General features: G+C 38.6%; 1 protein-coding gene across 11 annotated transcripts in view; it reads right to left on the bottom strand.

Moving 5' to 3' along the window:
* PAM (peptidylglycine alpha-amidating monooxygenase) overlaps positions 1-21,238 on the bottom strand; it is a 219,289-nt gene that overhangs the window by 75,195 nt on the left and 122,856 nt on the right. For all 11 annotated transcript variants that reach the window (XR_012158986.2, XM_073344599.2, XM_073344602.2 and 8 more), the window contains 3 exons: positions 8,696-8,744; positions 2,556-2,623; positions 185-265 (listed from right to left, as the gene is read on the bottom strand). Coding sequence is in view for 10 of the 11 variants with exons in the window: in XM_073344599.2 (XP_073200700.1) it covers positions 185-265; positions 2,556-2,623; positions 8,696-8,744 (198 nt within the window). In the remaining variant the exon portion in view is untranslated. The remainder of the gene's footprint in view (positions 1-184; positions 266-2,555; positions 2,624-8,695; positions 8,745-21,238) is intronic.

Here is a 21,238-nt window from a genome sequence, read left to right as displayed (position 1 = left end):
TAATAGAATGATTAAAGAAAGAAATATTTTAAACAATTATGTACATTTTCTGCTCAAGTTTAAATAATGTGATAAGAAGATTTTTGGATCTATATTTAACTCAGATTGTAAGTTAAGGTTGTATAGCATTTTTAGTTATAAAAGAGAGGCAAATACCTGAATTATAGCGGTAATGAACTCTTACCTAATCGGTGTGTATGAACTCTATAGGCAAAGAGGTGCATTGGATACTTTTGATAATGGCAGGCAATATCTGCATCAACCACTGTTAAAACAAACAAGAATAAAACATTTTAAAAATGCTACTTATTCACTCAAGGAAAGTGACTTTTACAGTACTTCACTGAAACATAAATTTGGAAGTAGTGTACAAAATCTGCAATGTAGGTGCAGGTTTAAAAGGCAGTGGACAATAATCTCTTACATTTCTATAGGAACTTTAGGCCAAAATGATCCCCACATACTTTCACTAAGAAGCTGACATACAAATTATACACATGGATCACTTCAAGCACTACTGAAATGCATCTACTTCTGGGCTGAAACCTAGAAGCTATAGCAAATAGCTCTGCAATAATTTAGAACAATAATTTTGCTAATATATTATCGGGTTGAACAGTACAGAAAAAACATAGATAAGAGACAAAGAAGATAAACACACTGGGGAAACTCACATAGGCAAATTAAGAGTAGTAAAAGAGATAACGGAGGTTTCATTTTAATGTATAAAAACCACGTATAATCACAAGGCAGTTTCAGAGAGTCAGATTCAGGCATGGACACTAACAGGGCTACGTCTAGGGTCCTGTCTTCCTGTGTCTCTCACACAATCCTATGCTTTTGTGGATGAGGGCTTCCTTTGGGAAAGACTCCAGCCTGCCTGAAGACTGGGAGCCATCATCTGGGGAGAAAATAAGGCACCAGCCTGCACAAGGGACATGTTGCCCAGCAGACAGCTCTTCTACTGGGGCCTCCTGTAACCAACCATCTCTTCTTTTTACCATGTCAAAATTTCTGGGCAGGTTAGAGTAAAACAGCCTATAAAGAACTGTTAAACTGGGTGAATACCAGGAGGTCCAAAGTTATTAGTTCAGCTGATTTAAAAAAAAATCATTTAGATGAAAATTTCCCAAACAGAAAATTCAATTTCTGCAAAATGAAAATTTTCTGTGAGAAAGTTTCAATTTTTCAGATTTTTTTAAATTTTATTTTCTGTCTGAAAATGCATCAAAATATTTAGCTTTGGTTCAGACTGACTCAGATAAAAATATTAGTTTGCTGAACTGACCTAAAATGTCTAATTCAGTGACAGTTGAATATTCGACTGCATTCCATATGGTGGTGCATTGCCCCAGTGGAGTTGTGGTTAGGAAACAATCGGGACAATCAGACATCCAAGCTACAGCTCCTGTGAGGCAATGTACCACCATAGGAAACTGCAAATTAACGTTAAATTGCTCAAAATGAAACATGTTAAGTCCATTTAATAAACAGAAATTTACCATTTTGATTTGGGAATATCAGAATATTTTGATCGAAAATGCCACAATGAAACATTTTCCCATTTCTGAACCAAAATGTTTTGGAAATATTTGTTCCTTGAACTAATTTCAATATTTCAACTTTTCATCTCAATTTGGGAGAAAAACAGCATTTTGAAATATGAGAAATTCCTGCAGGGAAAGAAATTCAAATTTTTGATAAACTTCTTAGTAAGTAAGGAAATCTGTGGCTCAGGGATTGGCAACCTTTGGCATGAGGCCCATCAGATAATCTGTTGGCGGGCCGCAAGACATTTTATTTATGTTGACCATCCACAGGCACAGCCTGCTCAGCTTCCAGTGACAACAGTTTGCCATTCCTGGCCAACTGAAGGTATGGGAAGTGGCGGCCAGTGTGTCTCAGCAACTGGGAGCTGCAGGGGGCTGTGCCTGCGAACAGTCAAGGTAAACAAAATATCTTGCAGCCCGCCAGTGGATTACCCTGATGGGCTGCATGCCGACAGTTGCCAACCCGTGCTGTAGCAGATTAAGAGAAAGATCCCAGAAACTTCAGATTTCAGTGGGTTGCAGATGAAATCAGAAAAGGGATAAAGAGTGAAATTCTGCAATCTTAGACAGTAGCAAATGTTCCTGCATGTATTACATTTTTTAAAGAAAAAATAGTCACCTACTTTTTCCCCAAGAAGTGAACTTTTTATTGGAAAGTAAAATGTTTGTTTCTCTAAAGAGAAGAATTAGGCTATATATAAATAAAATAGTTGCCTATTGATTATGTAATTTTTAAAAACAAAATCAAAAACAATTTTCAGATTATGTTACATTGATGATTATTCTTCTATTCCATACTGTTAGACTCTTTGAACCTAATCTGATGGAACAGCAATATAAATTGAAGAGTGTAGGTATTTTTTAGTATTTATTTTAGTTAGCAATAAACTCTTTCACCTATGATTTTACAATTCAGAGAGTCTCTGTGAAAATATTTTCCATATTAGACAGATGAACATCAGAAGATAAAAATTACACAGATTGCTTTATAAGGTTCTCACTCACCTTTTTCCCCTGGTGGTATAACAGTATTCACAGACATCATAAGATACATGCCAGCAATCAAAGGCTGCCTGCAGAAAAATAATCACATTTACCTCAAAGCTCCATAAACCAATTAATTGGAAAATGGTCCTCTACAGGCGATAAAATCCGTAACAAGTAAAAAAGTCTCCATAGATAGCAAACTTAAAATGTAGTATTACTATTAAAAATCAGTTTTCAGGGTGGAGAATCATAAAATCATAGGACTGGAAGGGACCTCAAGAGGTCTTCTAGTTCAGTGCCCTGTACTGGAGGCAGGATTAAGTATTATTTAGACCATCCCTGACAGGTGTTTATCTAACTTGCTTTTAAAAATCTCCAATCACAGAGATTCCACACCTGCCTAGGCAATTTATTCCAGTGCTTAATGACCCTGATAGTTATGAAGTTTTTTCTAATGTCCAACCTAAATCGCCCTTGCTGCAATTTAAGCCTATTGCTTCTTGTCCTATCCTCAGAGGTTAAAGAGAACAATTTTCCCCCTCCTCCTTGTAACAATCTTTTATGTACTTGAAAACTGTTATGTCCCCTCTCCGACCCCTGCTCCGTCTTCTCTTTTCCAGACTAAACAAACCCAATTTTTTCAATCTTCAGTCATAGGTCATGTTTTCTAACCTTTAATAATTTTTGTTGCTCTTCTCTGGACTTTCTCCAATTTGTCCACATCTTTCCTGAAATGCAGCGCCCAGAACTGGACACAATACTCCAGCAGAGATCTAATCAGCGCGGAGTACAGCGGGAGAATTACTTCTCGTGTCTTGTTTACTACACTCCTGCTAATGTATCCTAGAATGATGTTTGCTTTTTTTTTTTTTTTTTTGGTAACAGCGTTACAATGTTGACTCATATTTAGCTTGTGATCCACTATGACCCCCCAGATCCCTTTCCGCAGCACTGCTTTCTAGATCGTCATTTCCCATTTTGTATGTGTGCAACTGATTGTTCTTCCTAAGTGGAGTATCATAGAATATCACGGTTGGAAGGGACCTCAGGAGGTCATCTAATCCAACCCCCTGCTCAAAGCAGGACCAATCCCCAACTAAATCATCCCAGCCAGAGGTTTGTCAAGCCTGACCTTAAAAACCTCAAAGGAAGGAGATTCCACCACCTCCCTAGGTAACCCATTCCAGTGCTTCACCACCCTCCTAGTGAAAAAGTTTTTCCTAATATCCCACCTAAACCTCCCCCACTGCAACTTGAGACTGTTACTCCACGTTCTGTCATCTCGTATCACTGAGAACAGTCTAGATCCATCCTCTTTGGAATCCCCTTTCAGGTAGCTCAAAGCAGCTATCAAATCCCCCCTCATTCTTCTCTTCTGCAGACTAAACAATCCCAGTTCCCTCAGCCTCTCCCCGTAAGTCATGTGTTCCAGTCCCCTAATAATTTTTGTTGCCCTCCGCTGGACGCTTTCCAATTTTTCCACATCCTTCTTGTAGTGTGGGGCCCAAAACTGGACACAGTACTCCAGATGAGGCCTCACCAATGTCGAATAGAGGGGAACGATCACGTCCCTCGATCTGCTGGCAATGCCCCTTCTTATATAGTCCAAAATGCCATTGGCCTTCTTGGCAACAAGGGCACACCGTTGACTCATATCCAGCTTCTCATCCACTGTAACCCCTACGTCCTTTTCTGCAAAACTGCTGCCTAGCCATTTGGTCCCTAGTCTGTAGCAATGCATGGGATTCTTCCGTCCTAAGTGCAGGACTCTGCGCTTGTCCTTGTTGAACCTCATCAGATTTCTTTTGGCCCAATCCTCTAATTTGTCTAGGGCCCTCTGTATCCTATCCCTACCCTCCAGCGTATCTACCTCTCCTCCCAGTTTAGCGTCATCTGCAAACTTGCAGAGGGTGCAATCCACACCATCCTCCAGATCATTAATGAAGATATTGAACAAAACCGGCCCCAGGACCGACCCTTGGGGCACTCCGCTTGATACCAGCTGCCAACTAGACATGGAGCCACTGATCACTACCCGTTGAGCCCGACAATCTAATCAGCTTTCTATCCACCTTATAGTTCATTCATCCAGCCCATACTTCTTTAAACTTACTGGCAAGAATACTGTGGGAGACTGTGTCAAAAGCTTTGCTAAAGTCAAGGAACAACACGTCCACTGCTTTCCCCTCATCCACAGAGCCCGTTATCTCGTCATAGAAGGCAATTAGATTAGTCAGGCATGACTTGCCCTTGGTGAATCCATGCTGACTGTTCCTGATCACTTTCCTCTCCTCTAAGTGCTTCAGAATTGATTCCTTGAGGACCTGCTCTATGATATAATGCTAATGTCTCAGATCTCTCTTTAATCAGCTCCTTGAGTATTCTAGAATATATTTCCTCAGACCCTGGTGACATGGAGACATCTAACTTGTTTAAGGTTTCAGAATGGTAGCCGAGTTAGTCTGTATCAGCAAAAACAACGAGGAGTCCTTGTGGCACCTTAGAGACTAATAAATTTATTTGGGCATAAGCTTTTGTGGGCTAAAACCCACTTCATTAGACGCACAGAGTGAAAAATACAGCATCAGATTAGGCCTGAATAAAGACTGGGAGTGGATGCGTCACTACAAAAAGTAATTTTCCCTCTGCTGATACTCACCCCTTCTTGTCAACTGTTGAGAATAGGCCACTTCCACCTTAATTGAATTTGCCTCATTAGCACTGAGCCCCCTCCCACCCCCCTTGGTAAGGCAACTCCCATCTTTTCATGTGTTGTGTATACACACACACACACACACACACACACACACACAGAGCTTACTATATTTTTCACTCCATGCATCTGATGAAGTGGGTTTTAGCCCACAAAAGCTTATAACCAAATAAATTTGTTAGTCTCTAAGGTGCCACAAGGACTCTTTGTTGTTTTTGCTAACTTGTTTAAGCAATTTTTAGCTTGTTCTTTCCCTAAGTTAGTCTCTGATCCTACCTCATTTTCACTGGCATTCATTAAGTTAGATATCCAATTGCTACTAAACTTTTTGGTGAAAATTGAAACAAAAAAATCATTTAGCACTTCTGCCACTTCCATATTTTCAGTTATTGTTCCTCCCCTCCCCGCCCCCAGCATAAAAGGTCTACTCTGTCCTTGGTCTTCCTCTTGCTTGTAATTTATTTGTAGAATGTTTTCCTGTTACCCTTTATGTCTCTAGCTAGTTTAATCAATCTGCCTTGGCCTTTCTAATTTTGTCCCTATATGCTTACGTTGTTTATATTTATCCTTTGTAATTTGACCTAAAAAACCTTTTGCAGGACTCTTTTTTGAGTTTCAGATCATTGAAGATCTCCTGGTTAAGCCAGTATGGTCTCTTGCCATACTTCCTATCTTTCCTACACAGTGGGATAGTTTGCTCTTGTGCCCTTAATGTCTCACTGAAAAATTGCCAGTTCTTTTGGACGGTTTTTTCCTAGACTTGCTTCCCATGGGATCTTGCTAACGTCTGCCTTCTTGAAATCCATTATCTTTATTGTGTTGTTTTCCCTCGTACCATTCCTTAGAATCATGAACGCTATCATTTCACGATCACTTTCACCCAAGCTGTCTTCCACCTTCAAATTCTCAACTAGTTCCTCCCTATTTGTTAAAATCAAATGTAGAACAGCCTCTCCCCTTAGTGCAGAGGTGGGCAAACTTTTTGGCCTGAGGGCCACATCGGGTTTTGTAAATTGTACGGAGGGCCGGTTAGGGGAGGTTGTGCCGCCTCCTCCCCCTATCTCCCACCCTTGCTTCTCACTCTCTGATGCCCCCCACCCCCAGGACTCCTGCCCCATCCAACCCCCCCGTTCCCTGATAGCCCCCCCAGGACCCCTGCCCCATCCACCCCCCTCCTTGCTCCCTGTCCCCTGACCGCCCCTGGAACCCCTGCCCCTGAATGCCCCCCACTGCCCATCCAACCCCCCCTCCTTCCTGACTGCCCCACGGGACCCCTGCCCCCATTCAACCCCCCCATCCCCCGTTCCCTGCCCTCTGACCGCCCCAACCCCATCCACATCCCCACTCCCTGACTACCACCCCTAACTCCCCTGCCCTCTATCCAACCCCACCTACTCCCTGCCCCCTTACTGTGCAGCACAGAGCACCAGTGGCTGGTGGTGCTACAGCTGCGCTGCCCAGAGAATTGCCCGGCCGCCCAGAGCGTTGCGATGGTGTTTAGTGTAGTATATTGCTCTCTGTAACTGCTACCAGTAGCACATTCCTACGTGGAGCAGTTTAATACACTACATCAGCAGCATGGTGCGCTGAGGATGCAAGGGAGGGAGAACGGCGGGGGAGGGGCCGGGAGCGAGCCTCTTGGGCCAGGAGCTCAGGGGCTGGGCAGGATGGTCCCGTTGGCTGGATGTGGCCTGTGGGCCTTAGTTTGCCCACCTCTGCCTTAGTGGCTTTCTCCACATTCTGAAATAAAAAATTGTCTCCAGTACTTTCTAAGAACTTGTTGGATAATCTGTGCCCTGTTGTGTTATTTTCCCAACAGACGTCTGGGTAGTTGAAGTCCCCCATCGCTACCAATGACTGCACCACAACTAAAGGGGGCAGAATTTGTCTCAGCTTACCCAAAGAAGGGCAGCTCTGCTTTGTGGTGGTACGGAGGAGGTGGGGGGAGAGCAATAAGGTCAGAAACTGCTGTAAAAGGCGCTCTGTGGTCAGCTTTGTAGCAATGACTCCCCTCCCATCCCCCCCCAAGGAACGTGCATAAAGGTACAAAACCTGGGTGGGGCAACTCTCTATGTCCAAGCAGTGAGGAAGCCAGCATGTCTCCAGGGAAGCACAATCAGGATTGTTTAAGCAGCATGGCTCCAGGGGCACGGAGAAGTGGGGAGGCAGCCTAGCAAATGGCTGGTGCCTCGTTGTGGCGGATGTTCAGTGCAGGTACTCCAAAGGGAGGGCAGCCAGTGACCAGATAAATGGCCTGGTAAAGGACTTAAAAGGAGGTACTGGATAAAGGAACAGAATGGGGGGAGGGGGTTCAGGGACTCTGATAATTGGTATGACAGGGAGCCAACCCTTTCCCCCTCTGTTCTCATAGCCCTCCTTAACCCTCTTACGAGGCTGGTGGATGGTAAGGTCCAAGCCATGGGTCGGCTGGGGGACCTGGATGGAAACAAAGGGGGGCTGGCGGAAGCCCCAAAAAATTGATTTGAATAAGCATGGATTAAACAAAAGGGGGGGCTGGTGGAAGCTCTGGAGAATTGATTTGAATAAGCATGGATTTCCCTGCACTGTACACTTTATCAGCAGGGAAGTCCCAGATATCTATATAATAAAGTTGCAGCCTGATTAAAACCCATAACAAGTCTCCTGTCCTTCTTGCGGTGTACCCTCACAACTCCTGTGCTTTGGATGATTTTGTTAGTTGTTTACAAAAATCCTCATCCACCTCTTTTTGCTGGTTAGGTGGTCTGTAGTTGAACCCTACCATGACATCACCCTTGTTTTTTTACCCCTTTTATCCTTACCCAGAGACTTTCAAACATGTCTTTTTCCTATTTCCATCTCAATCTCAGTCCAAGTGTATATATTTTGGATATACAAGGCAACACCTTCTCCCTTTATCCCCTGCTTGTCCTTCCTGAGCAAGCTGTACCCTTCTATACCAATATTCCAGTCATATGTGTTATACCACCAAGTCTTTGTGATGTCAAATGAGATGTCATAGCCTTTCTCCCCCACCTTTTTTTTAAAGAGGAAGTAAATTTGAAAGATTTTTTCACAAGTTTGAGAAGAAATAGGGCAAACACTAAAACAACATTAACATGTATATTCCTCTTTAGCTTCTTTCCCACCCCTAATTTCTAATACCATACTAGGCTCCCAAACTAACATCTTCCAACGGTTATGATGTTATGTGGAGCAAAATATAAGAAAGTTACCTAATGTGAGAGCATTTGACTAATAGGCAATAAATGGTGCATTTTATTGTAAAACTATAATGTTATTCAAAGCTTGTGTTCATGTGTGTTCATTTCAGGCTGTGCAAAATAATTTTGGATCTGTTGCCACTGAAATAAGTGACCAAACTCACATCAGCTTCTACGGCAACAGGGGAGCCCTGTTGAATTAAATTTGGATGAATTCCATTACATGTATTAAAAGTGCTTACCTTTGATGTGTCAGATGTAATGTTACACCAGAGCAATCCTTGTGTTTATCTGCACAAAACATGAAACAGGAGTTAATTTATTTAATGATTAGTAACTAAGTTTTATGTGATTTTTACTTAGTGGATAAAAAAGTGTCAAAAGATAAGACGTCTTTGCTATACATGTTACACTTATTCTCCCTGCACCAGTCTTGATGGTGAAATTGTATTTGCATCACAATCCTCTGAACTGTGTAAGGCTTCGAATTATTTTATTTATTGTTCAGAACTACAGCAGTCTGAAATCATAATGCTGCACTTAGTTTTTAAAGCAAAACCAGGAGTGATCTCCAGCATGAAAAAGTAACAGAGACAGCATTTTTTGGCAAGATTAAAAAATGCAGAACTTTGTGCCTTGAAATGTATATGTGAGTTGACGGGAAGACATTTTTGTAAAGCTCAAAAGCAGTCATTTTGCTACACTACCAGCTAATTTAAGTTTGGCAAAAAGGATTGAAAACAAATGATTTTGCAGAGGGGAATCTAAACTTTTTATCCATTAAAACAAAATTCACTGTGACAGAAATGGCAACATTGCCTCATTATAAAGTCAGCATTTGCACTTAGATATTGTACTTGAAGAAAAAAAATATCATTTCATTCACCATCCTCCACTATGTTCAACATCATTAACGTATTATGTAATCATTGCCCAACGATCGTAACACTTCAACTTAAAAAGGACACTTAACTTGATATCTAGTCAATTTGAAACAGAGTTAAAAACAGTTTCCGGTTTTTAACCGGCTTGACTTTTTTTGTTTTTGTTTTTACAGCCATATCTTCCTATTCTAGAAAATGTTTTACATAGAAACCGGCTATACTGAGATAATGAAAGTGTCTGAAGAACAACTGCTATTAAATACACAAAGTAAATGAACTGGATAAAAAACACAGACAAAAATTCTTATCTCCTAATCTTTTTGTTAATCTTATGTGATAACTGTAACAATTATAGGTGAAAAGTGTTAAAACAAATGAATTTTTTTAACTGATAGTATCTTTAAATGTTTCAAATAATCAACCAGAAATAAGGTGCATGTAAAGTGGTTCATTGTGATGCACAAGGAGAGACAGAATTGCTAATGACATTTTTTAGATAACTACTCTGGACTAAAAGCAGGATCAAGCTTTTTGTTACAGAATTAATTTGACAGATTAAAAAAGAATGGGGATATTTTCTGCTAATCAGGAAGTAACTGTACTTTAAAAAAAAAGAGTCAATCTGAACAGTGTGGTGTATTTTCTTCACACCCTTACTCCAAGAAAGAGTGGTGAACATATACAGATATGAGAAAAAGAGTGATCACAGTCTGGCTAGTTACAAAGGGTTAAGATTTAAATAAAATCAGCATAAACTTTTTTTATAACTAGATATTGTGTTGCGTACAACATCTCACGATTAACTGATAATCTTTGCTTCAGCTTTCTTTCACTAACATTTGAGTTTTCCTTAAATAAAACACAAACAAATTTAGGAGAAAATATAAAATGGACAATGGTGGAAAGTAACTAACTCTTTTTGTAGTACTGTGTACTCATGAATTATTAAAAATGCTACATCAGTAAAGAAAGTTGTCAAAACAACCTCTCTAGGTTCTCACTTATTCCCATCACCATGGTATTTGAGCGTTTATGTTTCCTTGGTTACATTTTTTCAACAGGTATATCTACAGTAAACAAACTGAAGCTGCAAGTCATTGGTGCTGAATCTTTCACACACAGAAACAAAGCAAAAAAATTCTTAATATGTATAAAGGAAACAGAACTGAATGAAGCTTTCTTATCTTGATCACTGTTATCAGCCAGATAAGACCCATTTACTATAGTCACATCAAATGTTCAGAAAGCAATGTCTAATGAGGCTTCTTGAAAGAAAAAAGTGTGATGAAGGAGAAACAAAAGCAGCTGAAAACTTAAGTGTCAACACAGATAAGAAAAGCAGATCCTTTCAATATAAATGGAACCTCTGACTGCATCTCAAACTGTGCAGAGTAAGGCCTGAAATAGAAAGAATTCTGTAATTCTTAATGCTCTTTTACAGTGGGTGAAATATGGTTTCAGCAGAAACCACAAGCACAGAATTTCAATTACATTCAAAGTAACAGTCCTGCAAATCGCCACAGCAACACAATGATATACTCAAAATTAGCCATTATTGTTGTCACATCTCTCTCCATATTACAAAACAGCAAAACAACTTGCCAAATACACATGGTTCACTATGAACAATGGGAAATGAAGATTTTTGATGAGGGCTATTCTTTTTTAAATACCACATACGTTTTATGTAATATGACTGGTTTAGTACTAATCGTTTAAACAAAGCTTTAGTTAAGATAATCATAATGCCCAATGAGGGTGAAAGACAGTACTTTCCCACAGAGAGTTATAAAACAAAGCTCGTTATAATGAAAGATGTGCTCTATAATATGGATTTTTATTTGCTGAGAATTCTAAAAACCAGGAAAAATGCAGATCACTAACATGTATGCTTTTTAAGGAATAGGCTTTCACATTTTGAACTATTATGTTATTCAAAAAATTATGTGCATGGGACTGCATGTGAACTTTAAACCTGTTTAAAACACCTTTACTTCAGATGTTTCATATAACACATAATATTCAAATTCAAATGCACTAACATTAATGCATGTAGAACATTGGTTAAATTTTAACCTTGAAAGAATTCTTTTAATCAGAACAGGGCAAGTACTAAACCACGTTGTGTATGAAACACATTCAAATGAGTGAGCAATGCATCAATACATTCACAAACGATGAAATACTCTATCAAAAATTAACTTGTCCTATTAAATTCTGAGTGATGACACACTGAAGTCTTTCCTCCCCCTGATCTATTGATCTTCTCTCAAAAATTCCATTTTTCCCCCTCTTGAGATTTTAATACTGACATATTGGGGGGGTCTCTATGGAAAGCGAGAATTTATTTTCCATGCTCATAGGTCTCAGTTTATTTTGAGCACATAGTTTAGATATATAGGGAGAAAAGAGGAGGAAGGCAAGATTGAAAGCTAAAGTAGACCATGAAAAAAAATGCAGTAAGCAGTTGCTGAGGTCCAGGGGAAAAAAAGTGGTGAACATACCTCATGCCAGAAAGAGCAATACTTGTCAATCACACAAAACAAATGCTGCTTCCAAAAGAACCAAGTCCAGGGTCAGAAAACACTAGGGAAGGAAAGTTATTGGACCTTGAGTAGGAAAACTGAAGAAAAACTAAGTACAGGACAGAAAGAGAGAGAGAAAGGTCGTTTAATTTTCTAAGGCATTAAAGTGCTTCTAGATTACATCTATTTTTCTCACAATCTTCAGGAATAAATACCTATCCTGCCTGGCCTCATCCCCGTAATTAACACCATGTTCATTCTATGTACCACAATCTTCATTTTTAGGATTCAGTTCCTTCTTGGGGTCTTCTCTATTTCACCTTCCCCCACTTCAAATTGTGCTAAAAATTTTTTTGTTGTTGTTTTATGGCACGGGCTGCAGTGCCACAAATCGTGGCTTGTACAAGGTTGAAACTGTATAATAGATTACTCTGTATCAGGTGTAATGAAGGTTGGAAAATATTTGCTATAATAGAGAATGTTTTGGATACACCCTTTTTTACTAAGGGCCAGATTTTCAAGCATGTTTAGTAATTTTTTTTTGCCTTATTTTTGGGGTCTCTAACCTGAGACACTTTTAGGGGGCTGATTTTCAGGAAGCAGCAAAAAATCTGTCTGAAGTTGGACACCGAAAAAACAGACACCCCAAATTACTAGTCACTTTTTTAAATCTTGGCCCTCACTTTTAGTGCATAGCGGTTTTCCTATATAAACACGTCAGATGTATTTCAGTTTACTCCTGCTCAAATGCTTTCTACCTTCACAACTTTCAGAGAGTTGAGCAAACAGGCAAAGTTCCTCTTTAATCTGGATTTAGCAATACCAAAGTAAAGCCAAAACTATCAGCGAACAAGCTAACCTGTATTGCCACAAGATAAAGCACTCGTATTACTCAACTCGGAGAATCACATCATTGTAGATAATAGAAAGCTGACTTACAGTGCACTACAGCAAAAGCAAATTAATACAAAGACTGGGCTAGATTCCAGACTTGTGCAAGTGATCGCCTAGAGAAGTTGCTAATTTTTGCAGGTAAATACGAGCATTTCTCTAAATGGTCTCAAAATGTCTGCAGAGATAAATGTTCTTTAACAACTGCTTCCCCTCCCCAGAACTCACATTCCTGAAACTATCAGAGCTGCTGAGCGCTCAGTTCAGCACAGGTGAAAAGAATGAAGCAATGGCAGCAGATGTCTCAGTCTCCAATAGAGCTTTTCTAATAAATGCTGTTACAACTAAGCAACGGTGGTGAAATATTGCACAAATCCAACAAAATCTTAAAATCATCTTTCCAACCTGTCACTCTGGCTAGCCTAACTGCTTTAATTTTACATTTCAGCTATAGAGCAAGTACACATTGCTCTAGGACAAAAAAATTATTAGCTTCCATTTTGCCCTATGGCACATACAAGAAAATACATTCATCCACCTCAGAAGCAGGTTCCTTTCAAGATGATTCTCTATGCTGGATTTCCAACAGAGATCAAATAAGAAGAATCCTGCCTTTGTTCATATCTTTTATCAATGCAAAAATAATGGTGCAGGTTAAAATGCAGCACTATGGTTTGAAATATAAACAGAGATCATTTTCTTTATCACCATATTAAGATTTACTTTTAAAAAAGTATTACTAAAACTAAGTCCAATAGCCAATGTGTGCTTAATTCAGTAAAGAAATGATATTGTGCAGGCGACCTATGTCACTTTTCACCAGTTTTTAATGGAGAAATGAGTTACTAAATGCTAGAGCTGGTTGAAATATTCTGACAGAAAGGGTTTTTTTGGACAGAAAATGCTGATTTCTCAAAATTTAAAATGTTCTGAAAAGATGTGTCAATTTTGGCAAAAATTCTGATGGAACTTAGGCAGGTTTCCTGAGAGGTCACCCTCCTGGACTCTTCCCTGGCTGTATACAATCAGGTGGGCTGACACAGAACCAGAGCTCCCAGGGCTTCTGGGATTGTTTTAGTTTCCAAAACAAAATATTGAGGAATTTCACTTCCATAAAAAAATTCAAGTGTTGGCATTTTATCCTGACTGAGGGTGAAATGTTTTCCAAAATGTCAAATTTTTGAGGAAAAGAAATTCAGTTTCTCAGCCAGATCTACTAAATACTTGAGAAAACTCTTCCTCTAGAGATCTTATCTATTGTTGGAAACAAACATAATGTCTAATTTTTAGTGCCTTTTGCCTACATGGGTATTTGTTATGAATTAAGAAACCTGGTCTGAAATCTATCTTCAATATTTTCATTATTTTATCCTATGTATTTATAATATTTGCATAGGATTCAGTGAATAGTATGGGAAGTTCTAAGTGGGCAATTTAATACCTATACATTTATATATATATTTATCCATTGGGCTACAACTGTCTTCAGTTAAGTATCTTCTTTAGATTTCAACCCTGTAAGGATTGTATTTTTATTAAAAATTCTTAATTTTCTACCCTGAGAGTCAAACAAATCACTACATTTTCAACACAATCATGATCATCATCCAAACCATGCAGAATCTAATGAAAACACTTAAAATCTGTTTAAAAAAATCAAATTCAATACACACCATTCAATTTGTTTTACATTACATTTTTCTAAAAAGAGGTTTCTGAAATTCTCTATGGAATCCACTTTTCACTCTGCTGCCTTTGGATAAAATGTTTGATTATTTTTTCTTTGTAATTTCCAATCTGTTCCTACTTTATTCATAGTACAATGTGTGTTTCTTCTGCTGAATAATTTAACACCTATGAATTCTCTTTTATATTAGTCAAGGAGACTAGCTTAATAGTAAAAGTATTTGCCTTATATTTGGATCATAGTAACATAAATCCTGTAGGGCTTATATTTTTGATAAAAGATCTTCATATCCATTTTCTCTGTGTCATATCATAGTCATTTTCAGCACTTAAAGTGTAGTTATACTCTGAAAAAATGATGCTGTAAAAATGCTCAAACAGATCTTGTCCCTGTGTGTATTCAGAGTCACATATGCTTACTGCAGTGATAAAACAGACTGCACTGATTTTTTCTTTTTTATGCTTCTGTCAGCTCTGCAGACTCAACGCAGCTAAGAGAATGCTAGCTGGATTCTATTTCTTCTTATAAATCAATAGAATGGTTTACTTTACTTTCCCGATTAGTTACACCTATGCAAAACTAGTTAAGGCAATGGAGTTGCACAGGTATCTATGATGTCATAATTTAGCCTGCAGTTTTTTTGTTTTGTTTTGTTCTTTGAAGTCATGAGGACGTATGAAAAGGAGAAACCTCACTGACTGTTAATTTCCAGGTTTAGTTTGCAAGGTTGTTGGTCTTTTTTCCTTGTGACCTGAGAACATTGGATATGCAAAACAATGACATGCAAACACAAAATCCCGTGATGCAATTTTAGTGTCACTCTTCTAAGTAGCATAAAACCTTTATAGTCAACACACTACTGCATGTGGATAGACTACACAAATACTGTATATAATTTTTTCAACAGCAAGCCAATCATCATGCAGATCTTTGCAGGAAGCTGGGAATTTTAACCTTATCAAGAAAATCAACACACAATGTATTGTAAATTCTATAGTCACTTATGTTTTTAAAGGAAAATTATGGTAGGTCTGCAATGCCCAAATCACATGCCCATTAACCAAGAACCACATCTATCCACTGTATTTGTAAACTGTATATCACTGTAGTACTTAAGCACCATAAAACTCCTCCTAAGGAAAAAAATAATCTACAGAAAAGTGTTACACCCAAGAAGGAATGTGCACAATGTAAAACATGTTGGATGAGAAAGAATGGCAGCTGCAAAAAGGAGTGTTTGGGTGTCTAAACGCATGGAGCCAGAAAATCCAACAGAAATCTCAGCTTCAAAGTAGAGCTGGGTGGGAAATGATTTTCCCATCCTGTCAATATTTTGAGAGTTCAGACATTTTTCCAGTTTCACATCAGGACAAAACTGACACCTCTTGACTTTTTTTTTATTGGGAGCAGGAGAGACCCACCATCCCATAGGCTAGCGGTTAGACATGTTTGGGAGTGGATCTCAATGGGTATGCGTACACTGCAAAACAACAACCCCCCTCACCCCAGCAGTAAGTTTCAGAGCCCAGGTCAACTGATTTGGGCTTGTGCTACAGTGCTAAAAATACCAGCATACTTCCTGCTTTGGCTGGAGCCTGGGCTCTGAAACCTGATGATGGGGAGGGTCTCAGAGCCTAGGCTCCAGCTCAAGTTGGGAAAAATACACTGTTATTTTTAGCCTCATAGCATGAGCCTAACTCATTTGATCTAGGCTCTGATACTTGCTGCTGTGGGGCTTTTTTCCACAGTATAGATATACCCAATGTCTCCTCTTGGAATTGTAACGGGAGCTCACCTGGGATGTCGGGGAGTCCGGTTTAAGTCACTGTACCACCCTATTCCGAGGAAGGACTGGAACCTGGGTTTCCCACCCCTATCCTCAGGTGAGTGTCATTAGCTATTCTGGGGCAGGGAGTTTCCCTCCTGTTTCTTCCCTCCACAACTCCCACTCTGGACTTGACAAACATCTAGCTGAATCTGGTATCTGTCAAAATTGAAACTTTTTGTGAGAAAACTGGCATTTTTTTTTTACAAAAAACCCTTTTGAAAAATTCCTAACCAGTTTTACTTCCAAGTTCTGAATTCTGGGACATCCATACAGAGTGCCTGCCCTTCATGCACCACCCAGTCCCCTCACAATAAACAGCAATGAACGGTTCAGCCACTATTTTGCCATTGCATCTGCGTAGTAGAGCCACAGAGGACTTAAAGCTGGCATGAGCAGCACTCCAATTCACCACTTTTGACTGGAAAAAGGTCTCACAGATTTGTTGATCCGGAGCTGCATCCTTCAAACAGATTAACATTCAAACCAGTAGTATGTGTACTTGCTGCTTTAAAAAGGCTAATTGACAGGGTTGAAAACAATTATGAGCCAAATCATCACAGAAAAAGAATTTAAACAGAAAAATTGAACCGTTTACGAGCACTTTACTAAGTACCTCAAAAGCCACAATCCAAAAGCAAGCCTGGTATAAAGAGAAAGTGAAAATAGCTATGCAGTATATAAACAAATGTAAAAAAAGGGGAAATGGATAGCAGTAAATATCAGTTAGAAGCTAGGAAGTGTAGAAAATTGGTAAGAGAAGAAATCTATGGCCAGCAGGCATCCTAACAATGGTACTGACTGATCGCTATATAAAAATGGTAGAATTGTCAGTAATAATGCAAAAAAAGGGGGCAGTGTTCAATAAATACAGAACTGAAATATTTGGGTGTCAAAAAGCAGATGTCATAATGATGAAACAATTTCCACTCCCAACAGTAAATACAGATGATGTTAAAAAGCAACAACTAAAGCTATATTTTAAATCATCAGATCTAGGTAATTTACATCTGAGAATTCTGAAAAAATTGATTGAGCAGTTCTCTGGACCATTGATGTTGATTTTCAATAAGTCTTGGAACACTGGGAAATTGCAGAGGACTAGAACAAAGCTAAGGCTGTGCCTATATTTAAAAAGAATAAACCCACGTAACTACCAGCCTGTCAATCTGAGGCAAATAATGGAATGGCTGAGATAGGACTTGATTCATAAAGAATTAATGAAGGGTAATACAATTAATGTCAATCAACATGGGATAACAGAAATTAGATATTGTCAAACTAATTTGACATCTATTTTTCATAAGACTACAGATTTGGTTGATTAAGTATATTACATTAGTACTATTACCTTTGACTTCTGTAAGGGATTTGACTTGGTACTGCATGACATCATGATTAATAAACAAGAACAATACAAAATCTAGATGGCAAACATGATATAATTAAAAACTGGTTAAATGATAGCTGCCAAAATGTAGTTCTAAATGAGAAATCATTTTCAAGTGGCTATGTTTCTAGTGCAGTTTCGCAGGGATGGGTTCTTGGATTTAGACTATCATTTTTATTAATGAAAGTGAAAGAAACCATAAAGTTGTCACTGATGACACATTGCGGATGACACAAAAATTGGGAGGATGGTAAATAAGTAAGACGGCAGGTCCCTGATACAAAGCGATTCGGATCGTTTGGTAAGCTGAGCACAAGCAAACAATGTGCGATTCAACATGACTAAACATACGGACTTGTATCTAGGAACAACAAATGTAGCCCATAATTACGGAATGTATCCTGGGAAGCCGTGACCATGAAAGAGACATGGGGATCATGGTGGCTAACCAGCTGAACATGAGCTCCCAGTGCAATGCTGTGGCCCAAGGGGCTGATGCAAACGTTGAGGGTATAAACGGGGTAATTTCAAATAGCAATAGCGAGGTTATCGTACCTCTGCATTTGGCACAGGAGCAACTGCTATTGGAATACCCTGTCCAGTACTGGTGTCCACCCTTCAAGGAGGACATTGAAAAACTGGAGATGGTTCAGAGAAGTGCTACAAGAATGATTAAATGATTGGAAACCATGCCTTATAGTTATAGGCTCTAAGAACTCAATCTGTTTAGCTTAACACAGAAAAAGTTAAGGGGTGACTTGGTCAGTCTTTAAGTACCTATACAGGGAATAGAATATGATACTAGAGGACCTTTCAATCTAGCAGAGAAAGGTATAACAAGAAACAAAGGGTGGAAGTTAGAGATAGATACATTCAAACTAGAAATAAAGCAAAATTTTTTAGAAAGAGGATAATTAACCATTTAAACAGTTTATCAAGGGCTGTGATGGATTCTCCATTGCTGGAAATTTTAAAATCAAGACTGGATGTTTTTCTAGAAGTGTGCTCTAGCACAAGTACAACGATTAGATTTGCAGCAGGAATTAAAATAGGGAGGTTCTATGCTCTGTGTTATACAGGATGTCATATTAGATGATCACAATGGTTCCTTCTAGTGTTAAAAACCTGTGAATCTATATAGGTGTGTCCACCTCACTGAAATATGTGACAACACTTATTTTGTTGAGAAAGGGGTGGGAGAAGCATTTTAGCTCCTGTGCGCTCCACATGTTCTCTTCCTTTTGAAGCCCAATGGTGGGTGCAGAGGTTTCTAGACTTAACTTATGAAAGTGGAGATTTTTTCAAAGGCACAAATGGCAGATGGGGTCTGTCATTTGTGCATTTGAAAATCTGCCCCAAAAGTCTTCATCACTTGTACTTAAAGATACTAGATTTTTCAAACAATGCAGTAAGTTAATTACAATGTAAAGCAAAGAAAAATGTCAGATCCAAAACATTTCATGTGGATAAAACAAGTTTAAAAAATCGCTATTAGGAAAGAATCAGCTTTTTAAATGATCAAGTTTAACAACACAGGGTAACTTGGTATGTCCAAAATTCAGAGCTACATAGTGTGCATTTAAGAACCCTAAAATAAAGATAAAATAGGTCCTAACTGTATCTTGCCTGACTTCTCCCACCAAGCCTAGGGAGCTCATGCCCTGCAATACTGGCCCCATTTCAGCCCCCAACCATTTGGCTTCCAACTTCTCAGTGGACCTGTTGGGTCAAAACATTTCAGTTTCCCTAGAAACCAAAGCAGAAAGGGAAGTACAGATCCAGGTGCCAATGTGCCCTTTTCCATGACTGCTTCCCATCTCCCTCTTCTTCTTCTGTTCTCTCACTTCCCATACGCCATAAACCTCTTCTCCTCTTTTAGTCGATTACCATCCCAAAAAATGTGCATTAAGTAGTCAGCTTGACCGCTTCACTTGCGAGTTGTATTTTTTTCCCCTCGGCCTTTGTTATTCTTAATTGTTTTGGACTCTTTGGGGGCAGGGACTACAACCTGGTATATGCAGAGAAGGATTAAGGCACACACATTACAAGCAGCCAAATAACATTAACTCTGCCCTGTAGCAACAGTATGAGAAAGGGGGGCGGGGGCGCGGAGGGAATCCCTGCGCCTCCCAATATATTTTTAAAACTCAGTTTAATCCAATCTGGATCCATTCACGCTGAAACAGATTAATCATAGTAGCAGTGTTATAGCATTGCACATCCCTACAGGGCAGAGTTAAAGTTGTTTGAGTTCCTTAATTGTGCATTTCTATACCTTAAAATATTCTGATTTCATTTACACTGAACCTTAATTTTGAATGTCCTGGTTTTGTAATGCTTGTATTTGGAATAATTGACATCTTTTTCACCCTTAATTTCATCATATGTACTTCTACAACCATAACTCCACCTTAATGTAGTTTTTTGTTTAGGGGCATAAATAGTAATAAAACAAAAAACTGATTCTCCTTCCCCCCGTCATTCAATTTGATAACACTTTTCTAAACAGGACTGTTTTTACAGATCTCACTCTATATAGCAAAGTTTGTTCTTTTTGCAGTTAGGCTTTATTTTTTAACCCATAAGTGTTTTGGACCACATGTAGTGGTCTTTAACTTTAGTCTCTGACTACAAAACAGTAATGTTTAACTAAATACAGAAGCATTATCATTTGGGCTGTATCTGAGAAAAATAGCATAATTTGCTTATTAACTGGTTAAATGAAATCAGTTGAAAAATTACAGTACAGATCTGTGTGTGTACTTTGGGAGAAAAGAATGAAAGTGCAAATGGGAGCAGAGTTGAATAATTAAAATATGCATAATTCATTACTATATCTACAGCCAAATATTTTATACTTATATATCCAGTAAAAAAGTATATCTGTAATGTCTTATGTCACAGTACATTGAACTCTGAATACTGCTACTGAATCCGTGGACTGTTACTATTGTTTTCATTACTGAGAAAGTGCCAGATGACATGAATTAAGTGAATAGATTTCATCCTTCATTCTGAATTATTACACATTATGTGTACTCTACTTTGTAAAAAAGTGCAACTATTATATTCTTACAATTGGAAATCCCTCTCTTAGCAGTTTAAGTCTTGGCACATATAAGACAAGTTTCTTTTGGATAATTTCTGAAGTGTTAAAAATATTTCTAAAGCTGTTCACAGAGCTCAACATTAAATCTGCTTGAGGAGTGCAATCAAGGTTTAGAGAGAATTATATCAGATTACATTTTTCCCTACTCAGACTGAGATTATCACAAGCAAGCTAAATTAGAAGCTTTTTTTGATCACAGAAGAAAAATGAAATATTTTGCATGTTAAAAATAAAAGGTTGGAGCACACAGTACAAGTATGGTATTTTGTCATACTTATTTTAATCTCTCTCTTCTAACAACTTCAGTAGTATCCAACAATCCCATCAACTACTGACAAAAAGTAGAGCTATTGAGATTAACAGAAATACTGATAATCTTCCCCCAAGCCCTTTCTTCTACCTTACTTTGGAAACTTGAAAAGATAGGTTGTGTAAGTTAAAGCAGTCACCACAATGGATTTTTGTGACAAAGAA

This window comes from Lepidochelys kempii, chromosome 5 (assembly GCF_965140285.1).
Source record: "Lepidochelys kempii isolate rLepKem1 chromosome 5, rLepKem1.hap1, whole genome shotgun sequence".
NCBI classification, from domain to species: domain Eukaryota; kingdom Metazoa; phylum Chordata; order Testudines; family Cheloniidae; genus Lepidochelys; species Lepidochelys kempii.
This window is presented reverse-complemented; position numbering and strand designations above follow the sequence as displayed.